This window comes from Staurois parvus, unplaced genomic scaffold (assembly GCF_062004578.1).
Source record: "Staurois parvus isolate SC_StPar_1 unplaced genomic scaffold, SC_StPar_1.0 ptg000081l, whole genome shotgun sequence".
In the NCBI taxonomy this organism is placed as follows: Eukaryota; Metazoa; Chordata; class Amphibia; order Anura; family Ranidae; genus Staurois; species Staurois parvus.
In genome coordinates, this window is record NW_028317877.1 from 15910641 (window position 1) to 15929275 (window position 18635).

Below are 18635 nucleotides of genomic sequence, written 5' to 3' on the forward strand. Positions count from 1 at the left end.
CCAAAACTAGTGTCCCCAGCAGAAGATTTCTGGTGACATCTCAAAATTTGTGTTTTTTTTTTTTTCTTCATTTTTTGGTGATGGTGATCACAAGACAAATGGAGGGGGAAGGAGGGCTCTGCCAGCAATAAAAACTTGACGTGTTCAAATACCTCTCCACTTTAGCAAAAACAAAAACGTTTATCTTTTTAACCACTGGCCCTCAAGAGGATTTACTACCCCCCCCCCCCCCTTCCTGACCAGGCCATTTTTTGCGTTAAGACGCTGCGTTACTTTAACTGACAATTGTGCGGTCATGCAACGCTGCACCCAAGTGAAATTTACATAATCTTTTCCCGCGAGTTGAGCTTTCTTTCTGTGGTATTTGTTCACATGTGCGGTTTTTCATTTTTTGAGCTATAAAAACAAAAGTCCGACAATTTTGAAAAAAAAAATATTTTTGACTTTTGCTATTAAACATGTCCAATAAAAAAAATCAACTTTTATCATAAATTTAGGCCAAAATGTATTCTGCTATGTGTCTTTGCTAAAAAAAAAAAATCCCAATACGTGTAAATTAATTGGTTTACGTAAAAGTTATAGCGTTTACAAACGGCGGTATATATACTGGGATTTTTTTTTTTTTTTTTTTACTAGTAATGGCGGCGATCAGTGACTTATAGCAGGACTGTGGCGGGCATTCTGACACTGGGTGGGAACTGACTAAATGCCACTGACATCCCCAGTGACACCGAAACAGTGATCAGTGCTAATAAAAAGCACTGACACTGTACTAATGGCACTGGGCAGGAAGGGGTTAACATGTGGGGCGGTCAAAGGGTTAACTGTATGCTGTTTTACTATGGGCGGTGTGTGCACTGCACTGTATGCACACTGCTTTGGATGGCTGGGCTGTGCACGAGCTGACAGGGAGGAGAACTGTTTTGTTTATGAACACTTCTGCTCGGAGATGCTGGGCAATCTCTGGGTGCTGGTGAGTAATGGAATGACGGCATGGGTAGTGCTTGCGCTCACCCCCTATGCAAAATCACGTATATATATATATACATAGTATATATGTGCTTTTGCGCACCCGTGCCTCCCTGTACCTCTATATAATATATATATATATATATATATATATATAATGTATATATGGCGGACGGAAAGCAGTTCATTTTATACTTTAACCGCTTGCACACCACCCTATAGCAGAAACACCTCCACAGGGCGGCAGGGCTGTGAAAAATCATGATTGTGTATATATACGTGATTTTTCACTTGCGGGTAGGGGCAGCACACGTGCCCTACCCACGCCACCATTGCTGGCCTCAGCTGTCGAGCACCAATTTTTTTACAGGACATGTTTAATAGCAAAAAGTTAAAAATATTGTTTTTATATTTTCCTCACAATTGTCGGTCTTGTTTTGTTTATAGCGCAATAAATAAAAAACGCAGAGGCAATCAAATCCCACCAAAAGAAGACAGTTCATTTGTGGGAAAAAAAGGACATAAATTTAATTTGGGTGCAGTGTTGCATTACCGCGCAATTGTCAGTTAAATTAACGCAGTGGCGTATGTTGCAAAGAATGGCCTGGTCAGGAAGGGGGTAAATCCTCTGGAGGGCAAGTGGTTAACAGACCAAAAGGGAGCAGATAAGAGAAATGTAGCGCTTACATACAATTTTATTGATGTATGAATACAGAACTGCTTTGTATCTGCCTGGTGTTCAGCTTTAATTACATTCATGTTATGAGACAGAATTGTGGATAGTGTATGTTGCCTGGCTTTTCACCTACACCTGGGAAGGGGCTCCAGGATATGTCTGTTATGAGAAAACAAAGTTTTTGTTGTTGTTGTGCAGGACAAACCTGCTTGGACTGTTCCTGGGTGTCCCTGGTTTAGAGTTGCCGCTACTAGTTGAGCAGCCTGTCCCCCTTTATGTGTGGGCCGCGGATCAGGATAGTCCTAGAGAACATCATATGCTGTAGTTGAACAGCCTGTCCCCCTTTATGTGTGGGCCGCAGATCAGGATAGTCCTAGAGAACATGATATGCTGTAGTTGAGCAGCCTGTCCCCCTTTTATGTGTGGGCCGAGAATCAGGATAGTTCTAGAGAACATCATATGCTGTAGTTGAGCAGCCTGTCCCCCTTTTATGTGTGGGCCGAGGATCAGGATAGTCCTAGAGAACATCATATGCTGTAGTTGAACAGCCTGTCCCCTTTTATGTGTGGGCCAAGGATCAGGATAGTCCTAGAGAACATCATATGCTGTAGTTGAGCAGCCCGTCCCCCTTTTGTGTGTGGGCCGAGAATCAGGATAGTCCTAGAGAACATCATATGCTGTAGTTGAGCAGCCTGTCCCCCTTTATGTGTGGGCCGCAGATCAGGATAGTCCTAGAGAACATGATATGCTGTAGTTGAGCAGCCTGTCCCCCTTTTATGTGTGGGCCGAGAATCAGGATAGTTCTAGAGAACATCATATGCTGTAGTTGAGCAGCCTGTCCCCCTTTTATGTGTGGGCCGAGGATCAGGATAGTCCTAGAGAACATCATATGCTGTAGTTGAACAGCCTTTCCCCCTTTTATGTGTGGGCCGAGGATCAGGATAGTCCTAGAGAACATCATATGCTGTAGTTGAACAGCCTGTCCCCTTTTATGTGTGGGCCAAGGATCAGGATAGTCCTAGAGAACATCATATGCTGTAGTTGAGCAGCCCGTCCCCCTTTTGTGTGTGGGCCGAGAATCAGGATAGTCCTAGAGAACATCATATGGTGTAGTTGAGCAGCCTGTCCCCCTTTTAGGTGTAGGCCGAGAATCAGTATAGTCCTAGAGAACATCATATGCTGTAGTTGAACCTAGAATTAATTCTTCCCTCTTGTTTCTCTATAGAGATGAAGATTAACATGACTGTGCCTGTGGTGATATATGTGCCGCTGACCCAGCCCCCAGCTGGTAATTCCACAATGTCCTTCTTTGTATCACATGAAGTGCAGGATCCTCCACAAGCCACAGACCCGAATGTTTACCTGAGCGACTCTCCTGCAATGTCATTCTATGTTAGGTAAGTGATCTGCTTCAAGCCTGAGAAAGGTCTGTATTGAGAGCTTTATACTCTCTGAGGTTGAGATGGTAGCTCTGAGCTTAAGGGCATGTGGCCTGGTATGGTTCAGGGGCGCTCATCCCCCCCCCTTTCCTGATCTGCCGGGCTGCATGCTCAGATAAGGGTCTGGTATGGATTTTGGGGGCGATTCCCATGCCATTTTTTTTTTAAATTTTGGTGTGGGAGTTCCCCTCAAAATCCATACCAGACCCGAAGGGCTTGGTAAGGATGGGAGGGGGGACCCCCCACCATTTTGTTTTATTTTTTTTTTTAATTGCTGGCAATTCTTTTACATTCAGCTGTCAGTGGGGAACACCACTGACAGATGAAACATTAACACATGATTGACACTACTAAAATACTGCATGACTTGATAAAATAACTTGTGCGGTATTTTAGTAGCGTTTACTTTTTTCTGACATTTAATTGGTTTTCAATGCATTCCTATGGGAAACAGCATTTCGATTTACAAATTTATTGCTATACGAAAAGTCCTGCAGAACGAATAAAATTCGTAAACCAAGGTATTACTGTATTATCTAAATCTATACTCTTTCTTAAAGCGACTGTCAAGGCAAAATAAATAAATAAACAATTATATATATATATATATATATATATATATATATGTATAAAAATACTATATTGCCAAAAGTATTGGGACACCTGCCTTTCCATGCACATGAGCTTTAATGGCAACCCAGTCTTAGTCCATAGGGTTCAGTATTGAGTTGGCCTACCTTTTGCAGCTATAACAGCTTCAACTCTTCTGGGAAGGCTGTCCACAAGGTTTAGGAGTGTGTCTATGGGAATGTTTGACCATTCCTCCAGAAGTGCATTTGTGAGGTCAGGCACTGATGTTGGATAAGAAGGTCTCCGCTCTAATTCATCCCAAAGGTGTTCTCTTGGTTACGGTCAGGACTTTGTGCAGGCCAGTCAAGTTCCTTCACCCCAAACACGCTCATCCATGTCTTTATGGACCTTGATTTGTGCACTGGTGCGCAGTCATGTTGGAACAGGAAGGAGCCATCCCCAAACTGTTCCCACAAAGTTAGGAGCATGAAATTGTCCAAAATGTCTTAGTATGCTGACGCCTCAAGAGTCCCCTTCACTGGCACTAAGGGGCCAAGCCCAACCCCTGAAAAACAGCCCCACACCATAATCCCCCCTCCACCAAACTTTACACTTGGCACAATACAGTCAGGTAAGTACCGTTCTCCTAGCAACTGCAAACCCAGACACGTCCATCAGATTTCCAGACAGAGAAGCGTCATTCGTCATTCCAGAGAACACGTTACCACTGCTCTAGAGTCTAGTGGTGGCGTGCTTTACGCCACTGCATCCGACGTTTTGCATTACACGTGGCGATGAAAGGCTTTGATGCAGCTGCTCAGCCATGGAAACCCATTTCATGAAGCTCTCTACGCACTGTTGTTGTGCTAATCTGAAGGCCACATGAAGTTTGGAGGTCTTGAGCTATTGACTCTGCAGACAGTTGACGACTTCTGCACACTGTGCGCTTAAGTATGCTCTGACCCCGCTCTGTAATTTTACGTGACCTCTCATTTCATGGCTGAGTTGCTGTTGTTCCCAGTTGCTTCCACTTTGTTATAATACCACTAACCGTGGAATATTTAGTAGCAAGGAAATTTCACAGATGGACTTATTGCACAGATGGCAACCTATCCCGGTACCACACTTGAATTCTCTGAGCTCCTGAGAGCGACCCATTCTTTCACAAATGTATGTAGAAGCAGTCTGCACGCCTATGTGCTTGATTTTAAACACCTGTGGCCATGGAGATGACTGGAACACCTGAATCCACAGATTTGGAGGGGTGTCCTAATACTTCTGGGAATAGTGTGTGTGTTTGCTTTTATCCCTTTCTAAAGAACCTGCAAGTATGAGAACATTTAGAAAAGGGAAGGACCCCTAGAGAAAGTTCTATATGTGATCCAGGTTATTGAACTAAAATAACAAACTTTGAGAAACCAAGATATGAAATAAACAACATTAAAAATTCACATAACTAAAATTAAATCTTGTCACCATTAAAACCTTGACAACATTGCCAGTTTAAAACCAGGGAGTCCAGACTATACATGATTCAAAAAGGATGTCAATTGCTAGAAAATTCTGTGTTCTGTACAACTTACACCTCTGCTCAGAGCCCGAGCATGTGAGTTTCAGTGATGAATACGCTGGAATGTAAAGGCAGTATCAAGACACAGTACTGGAGGTGGTAACTCCAGTGCAAAAAAACAGTAAAAACTATTTGGTGCTGGTGCGTTAAACCATAAGGGGGCTCAATCCAGTGAAGGGATGTCTCCCCAGGTAATAACGCATCATATTAACCACAATTAAAGTGTTACTAAACCCAGGACCCTGCATTCACTATATCTGGTCTCCCACAGTACACACAACAAAGAAATGCAATTATTTCAGTAAATATAAACTGCTAAATACCTTCTCTCAGCAGCAGTTAGAGCAGTCTTGTGACTTCTATCAGTGTTCAGCAGAGCACTGATTAAAGCTTGTAGGAGGAGTTTTTGCTTTCTGCTCTAGGAGGAAGAAAAACCCTTGACCTCTGTCTGAACGTTGCTGATTGGCTCTGTGATGATCACATGCACTCTCCCAAGAGGAAAAAAAACATCTCTAGCAATACACATTAAACTGAGCATGTGCAGAATGGCTACTGGTTCAGTCTGTTTTATCGGGAGATAAGATGAGGGGCAGAGAAAACAGGATCAAACTGCTTTTTTACACAATGCAGAGGATTAACCCCTTAGGTTCCACAGTGAGTATAACAAGCATGCTTTACTGCATATACAGACTGATTTTACTGTTGTGGGTTTAGTAACACTTTCAGCTATATGCAAAAGAGAGCAATGATGGAATATAACAGGCAAAATTGAGGAAGCCAAGCAGAGGGATATTAACAGATTATTGCTTGCTAGTTAGAAAATTCAATGTGGCAGACTGGAGCTGCAATCAGATCACTTGCAGGGAATTAAAGGGTCATTGGGATGGACAATGATCAATGTGTATCTCTATAATTTATTTCAAGTTAACTGGCCTATAACAGACACACTGCAAGGATGCAATGAAGATCATAGATAGTATCCTTCCACATTAGACAAAGCCTAATCAGCCATAAAGTTAACATTTCCAGCTGTAAGGACTCAGACTGCATAGGCGAGGGAGAGACACTAAAGGTGGGAATATGCAATTAGAAAATTGACCGATCGGTCATCCGACGATCGATAGGCATTCGTTCGTTGGTCAAAATTGTGGCCCACATTAACCAATCTAAAAAATTTGGTCTTCGGGCAATATGTAGTGTTGATGTCTTCCGTACAAGTGTAAGTGATGTAGTGTGTGTGTGACCTTGTAGCCACGCCCTTCCGGCCAGATCGAGCGATATACACAACAATTCCCAGCAATGAGTATAATATAGTTTATTCCATGACCTATATACATAAATAGTGATACATAAAATATAATAAGCATCATTCTGGTTTCATCATCTCATTCGGCCAATCTACTTTTAACATTTGGATTTTTCGTTTGTGTTTACGAAGATTCCTTGGACATAAACATCCGGGTCATCTTCTGTTTCCGCTCATGCGTGATAGATTTTTTTTTTGTATGACCGTCATACCACCGCATAGAAAAATGGTTGTTCGTATGTGAAACGACAGCATTTTTCACTGTTGTTCAACTGGATTTTTTTCGTTCACAACATCGTTATCGGTTAAAACATCCTGCTCGTCAATGAAGAGAAAATCGTTCGATCAGTGGTTCCGTGAAATTTTTCGTACAATTTTCTTATGTGTACGGGGCATAAGTCTAGGTTCACACCTATGCAGGTTTCATTTGATGCGTTTCTGCATTGCTTTTTTGTGGTGTTTTGGGGGGAGGGGTTGTTTTGTTTTTTTTTTAAATTTCTGTTGCTAGGCATATTTTAAATGCAAAACAAATCAAAAATACATGCTTTCTGCAATACATGCTTTCTGCAACATTTCCAGTGAAGTCTATAGAACCAGAAACACAATGTTTTGTGATCAAAAAAGTCCTTGACCCTTTTTTAGAAACCCTATGGGACAGGTTCAACCTTTTTGTGAACCTGTCCCATAGGAAATCATGTTAAATGGACTATACTGTGCTGCTGCAGAAAATGCTTAGGTGGGAACATAGGGTAAGAGCCGATGTACGCAGGGGTTCAAACTGATTATGGGCTAGGTTGAAGGCAGGTTATACATTTAAACCTGCAAGCAAATCCCAAGCAAAGCTGTCAGTGTAGATATAAGTCAGAATAGTCCATGTAGTGGGACATTTATACAGTTCATAGTTAGAAACTCCAACTCACAGATAGGAGGCCTCAACTTCAGTCAGTCAGTACACCACAAGGTGAATGTCTTACACTTCCATGACCAGGCTGGCGTCCACTCTCCCATTCAGTCTGCCACCGCTCGTTCCAACAGAGAAGCTGCACATGCACTGGGTTTTAAAAAGTGCATATATAATAACTATTGAGGTGTGTGTGTACCTTTTTTCTTTTTTTTTTTTTTTTTTTGGATCCTCTGTATACACAATGGTTTGTAGACGCTATAACATTCACAAAAAAACAATTAATATACACTTATTGGGATTTGTTTTTACCAAAGACATGTAGCAGAATACATTTTGGCCTAAATTTATGAAGAAATTCTATTATATTGGATATGTTTTATAAGAGTAGAAAATTGTGGGGTGTATGGTTTTTGGGGAAAAAAAAATATTTTTATATATATATATATATATATATATATTACTATATTGCCAAAAGTATTGGGCCGCCTGCCTTTACATGCACATGAGTTTTAATGGCAACCCAGTCTTAGTCCGTAGGGTCCAATATTGAGTTGGCCCACCTTTTACAGCTATAACACCTTCAACTCTTCTGGGAAGGCTGTGCAAAAGGTTTAGGATTGCGTCAATGGGAATGTTTGACCATTCTTCAAGAAGTGCATTTGTGAGGTCAGGCAATAATGTCAGACAAGAAGGTCTCCACTCTAATTCATCCCAAAGGTGTTCTTTCGGGTTGAGGTCAGGACTTCATGCAGGCCAGTCAAGTTCCTCCACCCCAAACTCGCTCATTCATGTCTTTATGGTCCCTGCTTTGTGCACTGGTGTGCAGTCATGTTGGAACAGGAAGGGACCATCCCCAAACTGTTCCCACAAAGTTGGGAACTGCAGTTAGTCAGTACACCACAAGGTGAATGTTTTACACTTCCATGACCAGGCTGGCGTCCACTCTCCCGTTCAGTCTGCCACCGCTCGTTCCAACACGGAAGTGTAAAACATTCACCTTGTGGTGTACTGACTGACTGCAGTTCCCAACTTTGTGGGAACAGTTTGGGGATGGTCCCTTCCTGTTTCAACATGACTGCGCACCAGTGCACAAAGCGAGGATCATAAAGACATGGATGAGCAAGTTTGGGGTGGAGGAACTTGACTGGCCTGCATGAAGTCCTGACCTCAACCCGAAAGAACACCTTTGGGATGAATTAGAGTGGCCGCTCGTTCCAACACAGAATAAAAGCTGCACATGCACTGAGTTTTAAAAAAGTGCATATATAATAACTATTGAGGTGTGTGTGTACCTTTTTTTTTTTTTTGGGATCCTCTACACCAGCGGTTCTCAACCTGGGGGTCGCGACCCCTTTGGGGGTGGAACGACCATTTCCCAGGGGTCGCCTAAGACCATCGGAAAACACATATTTCCGATGGTCTTAGGAACCGAGACACCGCTGCAGTCTCCGGCGATGTGTGGGCGGGATGATACGCTGCTGTCACCTGGCCACACCTCCGGGATCGCTCAGCAGCTCCGCCTCCTCGCCGCTGATTGGCCACCGGAACTGTAGCTCAGGAGAGGCACACAGGCGGCCAATCACCGGCGAGGAGGTGGAGCTTGGAGAGGAGGAGCCGAGCGGCAGCGCGCGTACATCAAAGAAGACCGAGGGAGCTGCCGGAGCGAGTGAAGAGGAGAGCGGCCAGAGAAGGAAGACAGCTGACAGGTAAGTGAGAGAGCGAGCCCAGGCTGGAGCAGGGGTCAGCAAAGTAAGTATCATTGGTGTCAGTGGGAGGAATAGTGCCCCATCATTTGTGTCACTAATACCAACGATGGGGCACTATTCCTCCCCCCACTGACACCAACGATGGGGCACTATTCCTCCCCCCACTGACACCAACGATGGGGCACTATTCCTCCCCCAACTGACACCAACGATGGGGCACTATTCCTCCCCCCACTGACACCAACGATGTGGCACTATTCCTCCCCCCACTGACACCAACGATGTGGCACTATTCCTCCCCCCACTGACACCAACGATGGGGCACTATTCCTCCCCCCACTGACACCAACGATGGGGCACTATTCCTCCCCCCACTGACACCAACGATGGGGCACTATTCCTCCCCCCACTGACACCAACGATGGGGCACTATTCCTCCCCCCACTGACACCAACGATGGGGCACTATTTCCCCCCCCCCTGACCCCAATGATGGGGCACTATTCTCCCCTCCACCACACTGACATCAATGATGGGGCACTATTCCTCCCACTGACATCAATGATGGGGCACTATTCCTCCCCCCACTGACACCAACGATGGGACACTATTTCCCCCCCCCCCCCCCTGACCCCAACGATGGGGCACTATTCTCCCCTCCACCACACTGACACCAATGATGGGGCACTATTCCTCCCACTGACACCAATGATGGGGCACTATTCCTCCCACTGACACCAATGATGTGGCACTATTCCTCCCACTGACACCAGTGATGGGGCACTACTCCCACTGACACCAGTGATGGGGCACTATTCCTCCCACTGACACCAATGATGGGGCACTACTCCCCCCACTGACACCAATGATGGGGCACTACTCCCCCCACTGACACCAATGATGGGGCACTACTCCCCCCACTGACACCAATGATGGGGCACTATTCCTCCCACTGACACCAGTGATGGAGCACTACTCCCCCCACTGACACCAACGATGTGGCACTATTCCTCCCCCCACTGACACCAACGATGTGGCACTATTCCTCCCCCCACTGACACCAACGATGGGGCACTATTCCTCCCCCCACTGACACCAACGATGGGGCACTATTCCTCTCCCCACTGACACCAACGATGGGGCACTATTCCTCCCCCCACTGACACCAACGATGGGGCACTATTCCTCCCCCCACTGACACCAACGATGGGGCACTATTCCTCCCCCCACTGACACCAACGATGGGGCACTATTCCTCCCCCCACTGACACCAACGATAGGGCACTATTTCCCCCCCCCCCGACCCCAATGATGGGGCACTATTCTCCCCTCCACCACACTGACATCAATGATGGGGCACTATTCCTCCCACTGACACCAATGATGGGGCACTATTCCTCCCCCCACTGACACCAACGATGGGACACTATTTCCCCCCCCCTGACCCCAATGATGGGGCACTATTCTCCCCTCCACCACACTGACATCAATGATGGGGCACTATTCCTCCCACTGACACCAATGATGGGGCACTATTCCTCCCACTGACACCAATGATGTGGCACTATTCCTCCCACTGACACCAGTGATGGGGCACTACTCCCACTGACACCAGTGATGGGGCACTATTCCTCCCACTGACACCAATGATGGGGCACTACTCCCCCCACTGACACCAATGATGGGGCACTACTCCCCCCACTGACACCAATGATGGGGCACTACTCCTCCCACTGACACCAATGATGTGGCACTATTCCTCCCACTGACACCAGTGATGGAGCACTACTCCTCCCACTGACACCAGTGATGGGGCACTACTCCCCCCACTGACACCAGTGATGGAGCACTACTCCCCCCACTGACACCAGTGATGGAGCACTACTCCCCCCACTGACACCAATGATGGGGCACTACTCCCCCCACTGACACCAATGATGGGGCACTACTCCCCCCACTGACACCAATGATGGGGCACTACTCCTCCCACTGACACCAATGATGGGGCACTACTCCTCCCACTGACACCAGTGATGGGGCACTACTCCCCCCACTGACACCAACGATGGGGCACTACTCCTCCCACTGACACCAACGATGGGGCACTATTCCTCCCACTGACACCAACGATGGGGCACTATTCCTCCCACTGACTCCAACGATGGGGCACTATTCCTCCCACTGACACCAACGATGGGGCACTATTCCTCCCACTGACACCAACGATGGGGCACTATTCCTCCCACTGATACCAACGATGGGGCACTATTCCTCCCACTGACACCAACGATGGGGCACTATTCCTCCCACTGACACCAACGATGGGGCACTATTCCTCCCACTGACACCAACGATGGGGCACTATTCCTCCCACTGACACCAACGATGGGGCACTATTCCTCCCACTGACACCAACGATGGGGCACTATTCCTCCCACTGACACCAACGATGGGGCACTATTCCTCCCACTGACACCAGTGATGGGGCACTATTCATCCCACTGACATCAGTGATGGGGCACTATTCCTCCCACTGATACCAACGATGGGGCACTATGCATCCCACTGACATCAGTGATGGGGCACTATTCCTCCCACTGACACCAACGATGGGGCACTATTCCTCCCACTGACACCAACGATGGGGCACTATTCCTCCCACTGACACCAACGATGGGGCACTATTCCTCCCACTGACACCAGTGATGGGGCACTATTCCTCCCACTGACACCAGTGATGGGGCACTATTCATCCCACTGACATCAGTGATGGGGCACTATTCCTCCCACTGATACCAACGATGGGGCACTATGCATCCCACTGACATCAGTGATGGGGCACTATTCCTCCCACTGACACCAGTGATGGGGCACTATTCATCCCACTGATACCAACGATGGGGCACTATTCCTCCCACTGATACCAATGATGGGGCACTATTCATCCCACTGACATCAGTGATGGGGCACTATTCCTCCCACTGATACCAACGATGGGGCACTATGCATCCCACTGACATCAGTGATGGGGCACTATTCCTCCCACTGACACCAGTGATGGGGCACTATTCCTCCCACTGATACCAACGATGGGGCACTATTCCTCCCACTGATACCAATGATGGGGCACTATTCATCCCACTGACATCAGTGATGGGGCACTATTCCTCCCACTGATACCAACGATGGGGCACTATTCCTCCCACTGATACCAACAATGGGGCACTATTCATCCCACTGACATCAGTGATGGGGCACTACTCCTTCCACTGACACCAATGACGTGGCACTACTCCTCCCACTGCAAAATTACAGTTATGAAGTAGCAATGAAAATAATTTTATGGTTGGGGGTCACCACAACATGAGGAACTGTATTAAGGGGTCGCGGCATTAGAAAGGTTGAGAACCACTGCTCTACACTATGGTTTGTAGACGCTATACTATCACAAAAACCAATTAATATACACTTATTGGGATTTGTTTTTACCAAAGACATGTAGCAGAATACATTTTGGCATAAATTTTAATTTTATTGGATATGTTTTATAATAGAGTAGAAAATTGTGCGTTGTGTGGTTTTTGGGGAAAAAATGTGTTCATTATTTTTATTTATTTTTTCTTCCTTTTATTTAATTTAGATTTATTTATTTATAGCAAAAAAATAGAAAAACAGTGGTGATCAAATACCACCACAAAGCTCTATTTGTGTGAAAATTTATATAAATTTAATTTGTGTACAGTGCTGCATGACTGCGCATTTGCCAGTTAAAATAGCACAGTGCTGAAGAGGAAAAAATGGCCTGGTCATGAAGGTGGAAAAACTTCTGGAGGTTAAAAAGATCTTGATCCCATTGTAATGGTTTTCCTTTCCTTTCAGGAGTTTTGGAGGCTATGCCTTAGATCCTACCTATACCAAGGAAGCTGAAGTCTTGGCCGAGGAGCTGCGAACCCTTGGCTTGGAATTTGATAACTCATTCTATCTTCGTTGTGGCTACAATGATCCTTTTACACTGTTCGACCGTCACAATGAAGTGTGGGTCATAGCAAAGTAAACAAAACTACAGCTCTTCCATATATTCATCTGAAATGCCTTTTGTGAATATTCTTCTTCTGACTTTTAGTTGCTTTTTGTATTACTGTACTTTTGTAACTAACCAACTTTATAAGTTATTAAACATTAGTATGTCATAGAATTTTCTGTTCTGGTTTAGTTTTTCTCCCTCACATTAATAGCAGCTCCCTACCATTAGTCTATGTTCACACCTATGAATTTGATGCGTTTCTGCATTGCCTTTTGTGCTGCATTTTTGTAGGGGGTTTTTTTCTTTTTTTTTTTCTTCTTGCTAGACAGATTTTATACGCAAAACGCGTCAAAAACGCAATACATGCTTTTCTGTAGCGTTCCCATTGAAGTCTATAGAACCAAAAATGCAACGTTTTGAGTTAAAAAAAAAAAAAGTCTCTGACCCTTTCCAAAAAACGCACTGGGTGAAAACACGGAGATGGGAGCCTGTCCCATAATAAATCATGTTAAATGGACTGTACTGCGTTTCCGCACGCGGTGGCTAAATCTGATTTGCCCTTGATAATATTTCCCGTTAACTGGACTGCGCTATTTTTTATTTATTTTTTTTTGTATGTATATAATTTTTTTCCCCCACAATAGCCACAAAGGATATAAACCTTTACCACTATAGGCTGCCTACAGAAAAGTAAGGGATGGGGACAAGACCAGTCACTCTGCACAAGGGAGGGAGCAGCACAGACTGGTCTTTATTACAGGAAGCTCCGGCACAGAGGCAAAGTTCCACACTGGATTACTGCACAGATCTGAAAGAAATACACAAAGCACACCAAGATTCAAGGGAAGAGAATTCACATGATTCTTGCATTTAGAAAATATTTGTATATCCTGGAGTTCAACTTTTAACTGTGTAAATATATTAGTTTGTTCTGTTGCCTTACTTTTCTTGCATCCTGTTCTCATACAGAATCAAACAAGTCTACCTTGGATGTCTATGTGGCACTGCCATTCTGTTAAAGTAAACCTGTTATATGAGAGAGAGATGGGGGATGCCAGGGGTGACCTCCACAACTGATTACTTACTGTAAATTTGCACATACGAGAAGTCTATCTGCTTGGTTCTTCAAAGTCACAGGGTGACAGGTGACAGGGTCAGCATGACAGCCAGACAATTGGCATTTTCTGGGAAAATGGTCCTCCGTAACAGCCTTCATGCTTCTGTCATGACAGCTTTCCTTTGTAGAGCAAACCTACCCGGTACTGCTACGGGGGGACATCATGGGATTTCCAAGGATTGGGGAGCAGGACCAGAGTAGGTGTGAGAAACAGTCCAGTTATAAAACACATACAAACACTTCAGTGTACAATACAAATCATAGCCATGTTATGGCTGGGGGTGGTGCTGGTGACATTAAAGTGTTACTAAACCACAACAGTAAAATCAGTCTGCATATGCAGTAAAGTATGCTTGTTATACTCACTTTGGAACCTAAGGGGTCAATCCTCTGCATTGTGTAAAACCTTTCTTTTCTGAATCTCCCCTTCTTTTACTGTCCTCAATCCATGTGCTGATGGAACTGAGCCTTGAGAGCATGCTGCACATGCTTAGTTTGGTGTGTGTTGCTAAAAAGTTTTTTTCCTTGGGAGAGTGGAAAGTGCTGATTGGCCCTGTGCTGATCACATGCAGACAGGTCTTGCAGCCTCATTGGAGATAATGAAAACTCCTCCTACAAGCTTTAACCAGTGCTCTGCTGGACATTGATTGAAGTCACAAGACTTATTAGACATATAGGTATTTAGGAGTTTGGATTTACTAAAATAATTTGTATTTCCATGTTTTGTTTACTGTGGGAGACCAGATATAGTGACTGCAGGGTCCTGGGTTTAGTAACACTTTAAGACCATGCTCAGCTATGAGGAAAGATTAGAGGAACTGAATTTATTCTCTCTTGAGAAGAGGAGACTAAGGGGGGATATGATCAACATGTATAAATACATCAGTGGTTCATATAGTGAACTCTGTGTAGAGCTATTCACCCTGAGGTCATCACAGAGGACAAGGGGGCACTCTTTACGTCTGAAGGAAAAGAAATGTAATCTCCAAACATGGAAAGGTTTCTTCACAGTGAGAGCTGTGAAAATGTGAAAAAGACTCCCTCAAGAGTTGGTTCTGGCCAGCTCAGTGGTTTGTTTTAAAAAGGCCTGGATTTTTTTTTTAGATACACAGAATATACCGTATTTTTCGCTCCATAAGACGCACCTGACCATAAGACGCACCTGACCATAAGACGCACCTAGGTTTTAGAGGCAGAAAACAGGAAAAAAAAAATTCTGAACTAATGGACTGCAGACAAAGTACAGGAGATGACCAGAGACTGCGGACACAGTACAGGGGATGACCAGAGACTGCGGACACAGTTCAGGGGATGACCAGAGACTGCGGACACAGTTCAGGGGATGACCAGAGACTGCGGACACAGTACAGGAGATGACCAGAGACTGCGGACACAGTTCAGGGGATGACCAGAGACTGCGGACACAGTACAGGGATGACCAGAGACTGCGGATAGTACAGGGGATGACTGCTGACCTTTGGGGAGGTGGGGAGCGGGTACCTGAATTTGACAGATACCCGCTCCCACTTCCACGGAGTTGTTCTTTCATCTTACCTGTTCCTCTATCCAGCCGAGCGTTGTCTTCCCGGCTTCTGTAATGGCGCGCGGCATGACAGCCGGGTGCCCAGTGCGCATGAGCGAGAAGCACTTGCGCTTTGTGATTGGTCTGGCGGCTTCTGGGATCTGTCATGTGTCCCAGGTGCCGCCTTACCATTCACAAAAAGCACCGCTTCCTGGGCATGCGCACTTGGCACCCGGCTGTCATGCCCACACTACAGAAGCCGGGAAGACCGCGCCGCTGGATAGAGGAACGGGTAAGATGAAAGAACAACTCCACGGAAGTGGGAGCGGGTATCTGTCAAATTCAGGTACCCGCTCCCCCCCCTCCCCAAAGGTCAGCAGTCATCTCTAGAAGGTCCCACTGTAGAGCTGAGCGGCCGGCCCAGTATTCTGACACGGCGGCAGTGGAAATACCGGACCGGCCGCTCCATATTCGCTCCATAAGACGCACTGACATTTTCCCCCCTTTTTTGGGGGGAAAAAAGTGCGTCTTATGGTGCGAAAAATACGGTAACTGGTTAATATTTATAAGTAAAGTTGATCCAGGGTATATCCGACTGCCTCTCGGGGGATTAGGAAGGAATTTTTTTCCCAGCACGAGCAAATTAGATTACGCTTTGCTGGTTTTTTTTTGCCTTCCTCTGGATCAACTGTGTGTATAGGATTATAACTTTTTTTTTTTTTAATAGCTGCACTGGATAGACTTTTGTCTTTTTTTCAGCCAGACTAACTATGTAACCATACTGCGGTTTTTTTTTTGTTTGTTTTATTTTTTTTAATTGAATGTGATAAAATGCACCAGTGAACAACTACTGCAACATTCGCTTGTGACAGATTGTCTGGTTGACCTTTTGGAGGTCTTCAGTCAATGGAGACTACATGAATGGTTGACAGTGATGCAATCCTCTTAACCTCACCAATATATAACTTGATGTGTCTGTGATGTCACATTCTCAACCACATTAACACACACAGTTTATATCTGGAGTTGGCAATCTGTCGATTGCGGCCATCTGAGAGGTAGATTGTGACCTGACATGCCCGCCAGCTCCTGCAGATCTGCAGCGTGGTGCCGAGTGGGCTTCTGCATCCAGAACCAGTCTAGAAAACATACGTATCTGCAGTCAGGCAGAGTGCTCTCCACCCCGACAGATGATTTCTAGTCCCAACCTCTGCCTTGCTGTCATTCAGAGGCCCGGTGAGGAAGATAGAGTGGTGCTGACACCTCCAGCGCATGAATGAAAGGAAGCAATAACAAAGGCAGCAGCCATTGACTGGAAGATGTATTTGTGACAGTGTCATTTAGTTGTGTGACATTGAATAGGGGGGGATGTGGAGGGGTTAATTAATATTTACATTAGAAATGTGCAGCATGAAGGGGTTAATGTGCTGTCATTGGTCACTGATGTATTAGTGATCATTGGCAGTTAAAGCAGAGTTCCACCCAAAAGGGGAAGTTCTGCTTTAATGCTTTGTCCCTCGCTCCCCATTAAGGATTGGCACCTTTGGGAGCGGGTGGGGGTACCCGAATTTGACAGGTACCTGCTCCCACTTCCGCTGTGATCGCCTAGGTGATCGGAAGCAGAAGTTGTCCTCCCCCATAGTCTTCTGAGACACCTGTCAGGTCCTAGAAGACTACGGGGCCATTCACAAAGCGCAGCGATTCTCGCACATGTGCAGTGGGCACCCGGCTGTGAAGCCACAAGCTGTCATAGCCAGGTGGCCACACTGAAGATGCCGGCACCAGGGAGAGAAGACAACTGGTGAAACCAGCGGTGGTGAGGACACCGCTGGACCAAGGGACAGGTAAGTGTCTGTATTTTAAATGTCAGCAGCTACAGTTTTTGTAGCTGCTGACTTTTTTTTTCAGGTGGAACTCCACTTTAAATAACCCTTTTGTACTGCATTAGTTGAACCAGTGTCCCTTTATGCTACAGCATGAAGGGGTTAATAAACACTGCCACTGGCTACTAATGCAGCATAAAGGGGTTATTTAACTCCGGTACTGCCTACCAATAGGGATTGTAGTTTCAAATAATACTTCCACTGACAATCGGTGCAGGTTCACACTACGGGAATTGCACCTGTTCTCGCAACCAAAACGCACAGGGGTGCCATTCATTCCAAATGTCACCCCCACACATCTAAAAATGCAACATGTTTGCAGGTGTGGGAACTGCTGGGAAATCACATGGTGCAAAAAAAAGCACCATGTGATTTCCCAGCCACTGTGTTTTCAAAATGGTGCAAGAACCTTCTTTTCCCCATGCAAAACTAATGTCCTGCCGTGCCTGCACAAGGGCATCCCGCAGACCCGCGATAAAGAAGATTTCCAGCTTACACATAACTAGCGTTAAAAATTCTAGATTGCCAAAAAGTCCAAAGTAAAGTAAAAAAATGTCCTAGATAAGGCAAGGAAACCAATTGTTATGACCGATTTGTCATGACTCCAGCCACTGTCCTGCTGCCTTCTAGTCATTCAGAATTCCCTCATGTAGGTGCAGCAATGTAATGTTCATGAACAGTTATGCACATTTTGCAGTCGCAAACCTCAGTAACCCTAGGTTCACACCTAAGCGTTTTCCGCAGCATTTTGCAGAAATGCACAGAAGCCCATTTAACATGATTTCCTATGGGACAGGTTCACATCTTCGTGTTTTCGCCCGGTGCATTTTTTGAAAAGAGTCAGGGACTTTTTTAAATGCAAAAAGTTGCGTTTTTGGTTCTATAGACTTCAATGGAAACGCTGCAGAAAAGCATGCAATGCGGTTTTGCTGCGTTTCGCGTTTTAAATC

General features: G+C 45.5%; 1 protein-coding gene across 1 annotated transcript in view; it reads left to right on the forward strand.

The window, feature by feature from the left end:
* Positions 1–13334, forward strand: part of LOC149468717 (heme-binding protein 2-like) — a 28004-nt gene extending 14670 nt beyond the window's left edge. The window contains exons 3-4 of the mRNA XM_089669812.1: positions 2871–3042; positions 13019–13334. Of these exons, the coding sequence (XP_089525938.1) occupies positions 2871–3042; positions 13019–13193 (347 nt within the window). The 3' untranslated portion in view covers positions 13194–13334. The remainder of the gene's footprint in view (positions 1–2870; positions 3043–13018) is intronic.
* Positions 13335–18635: the final 5301 nt, after the last annotated feature.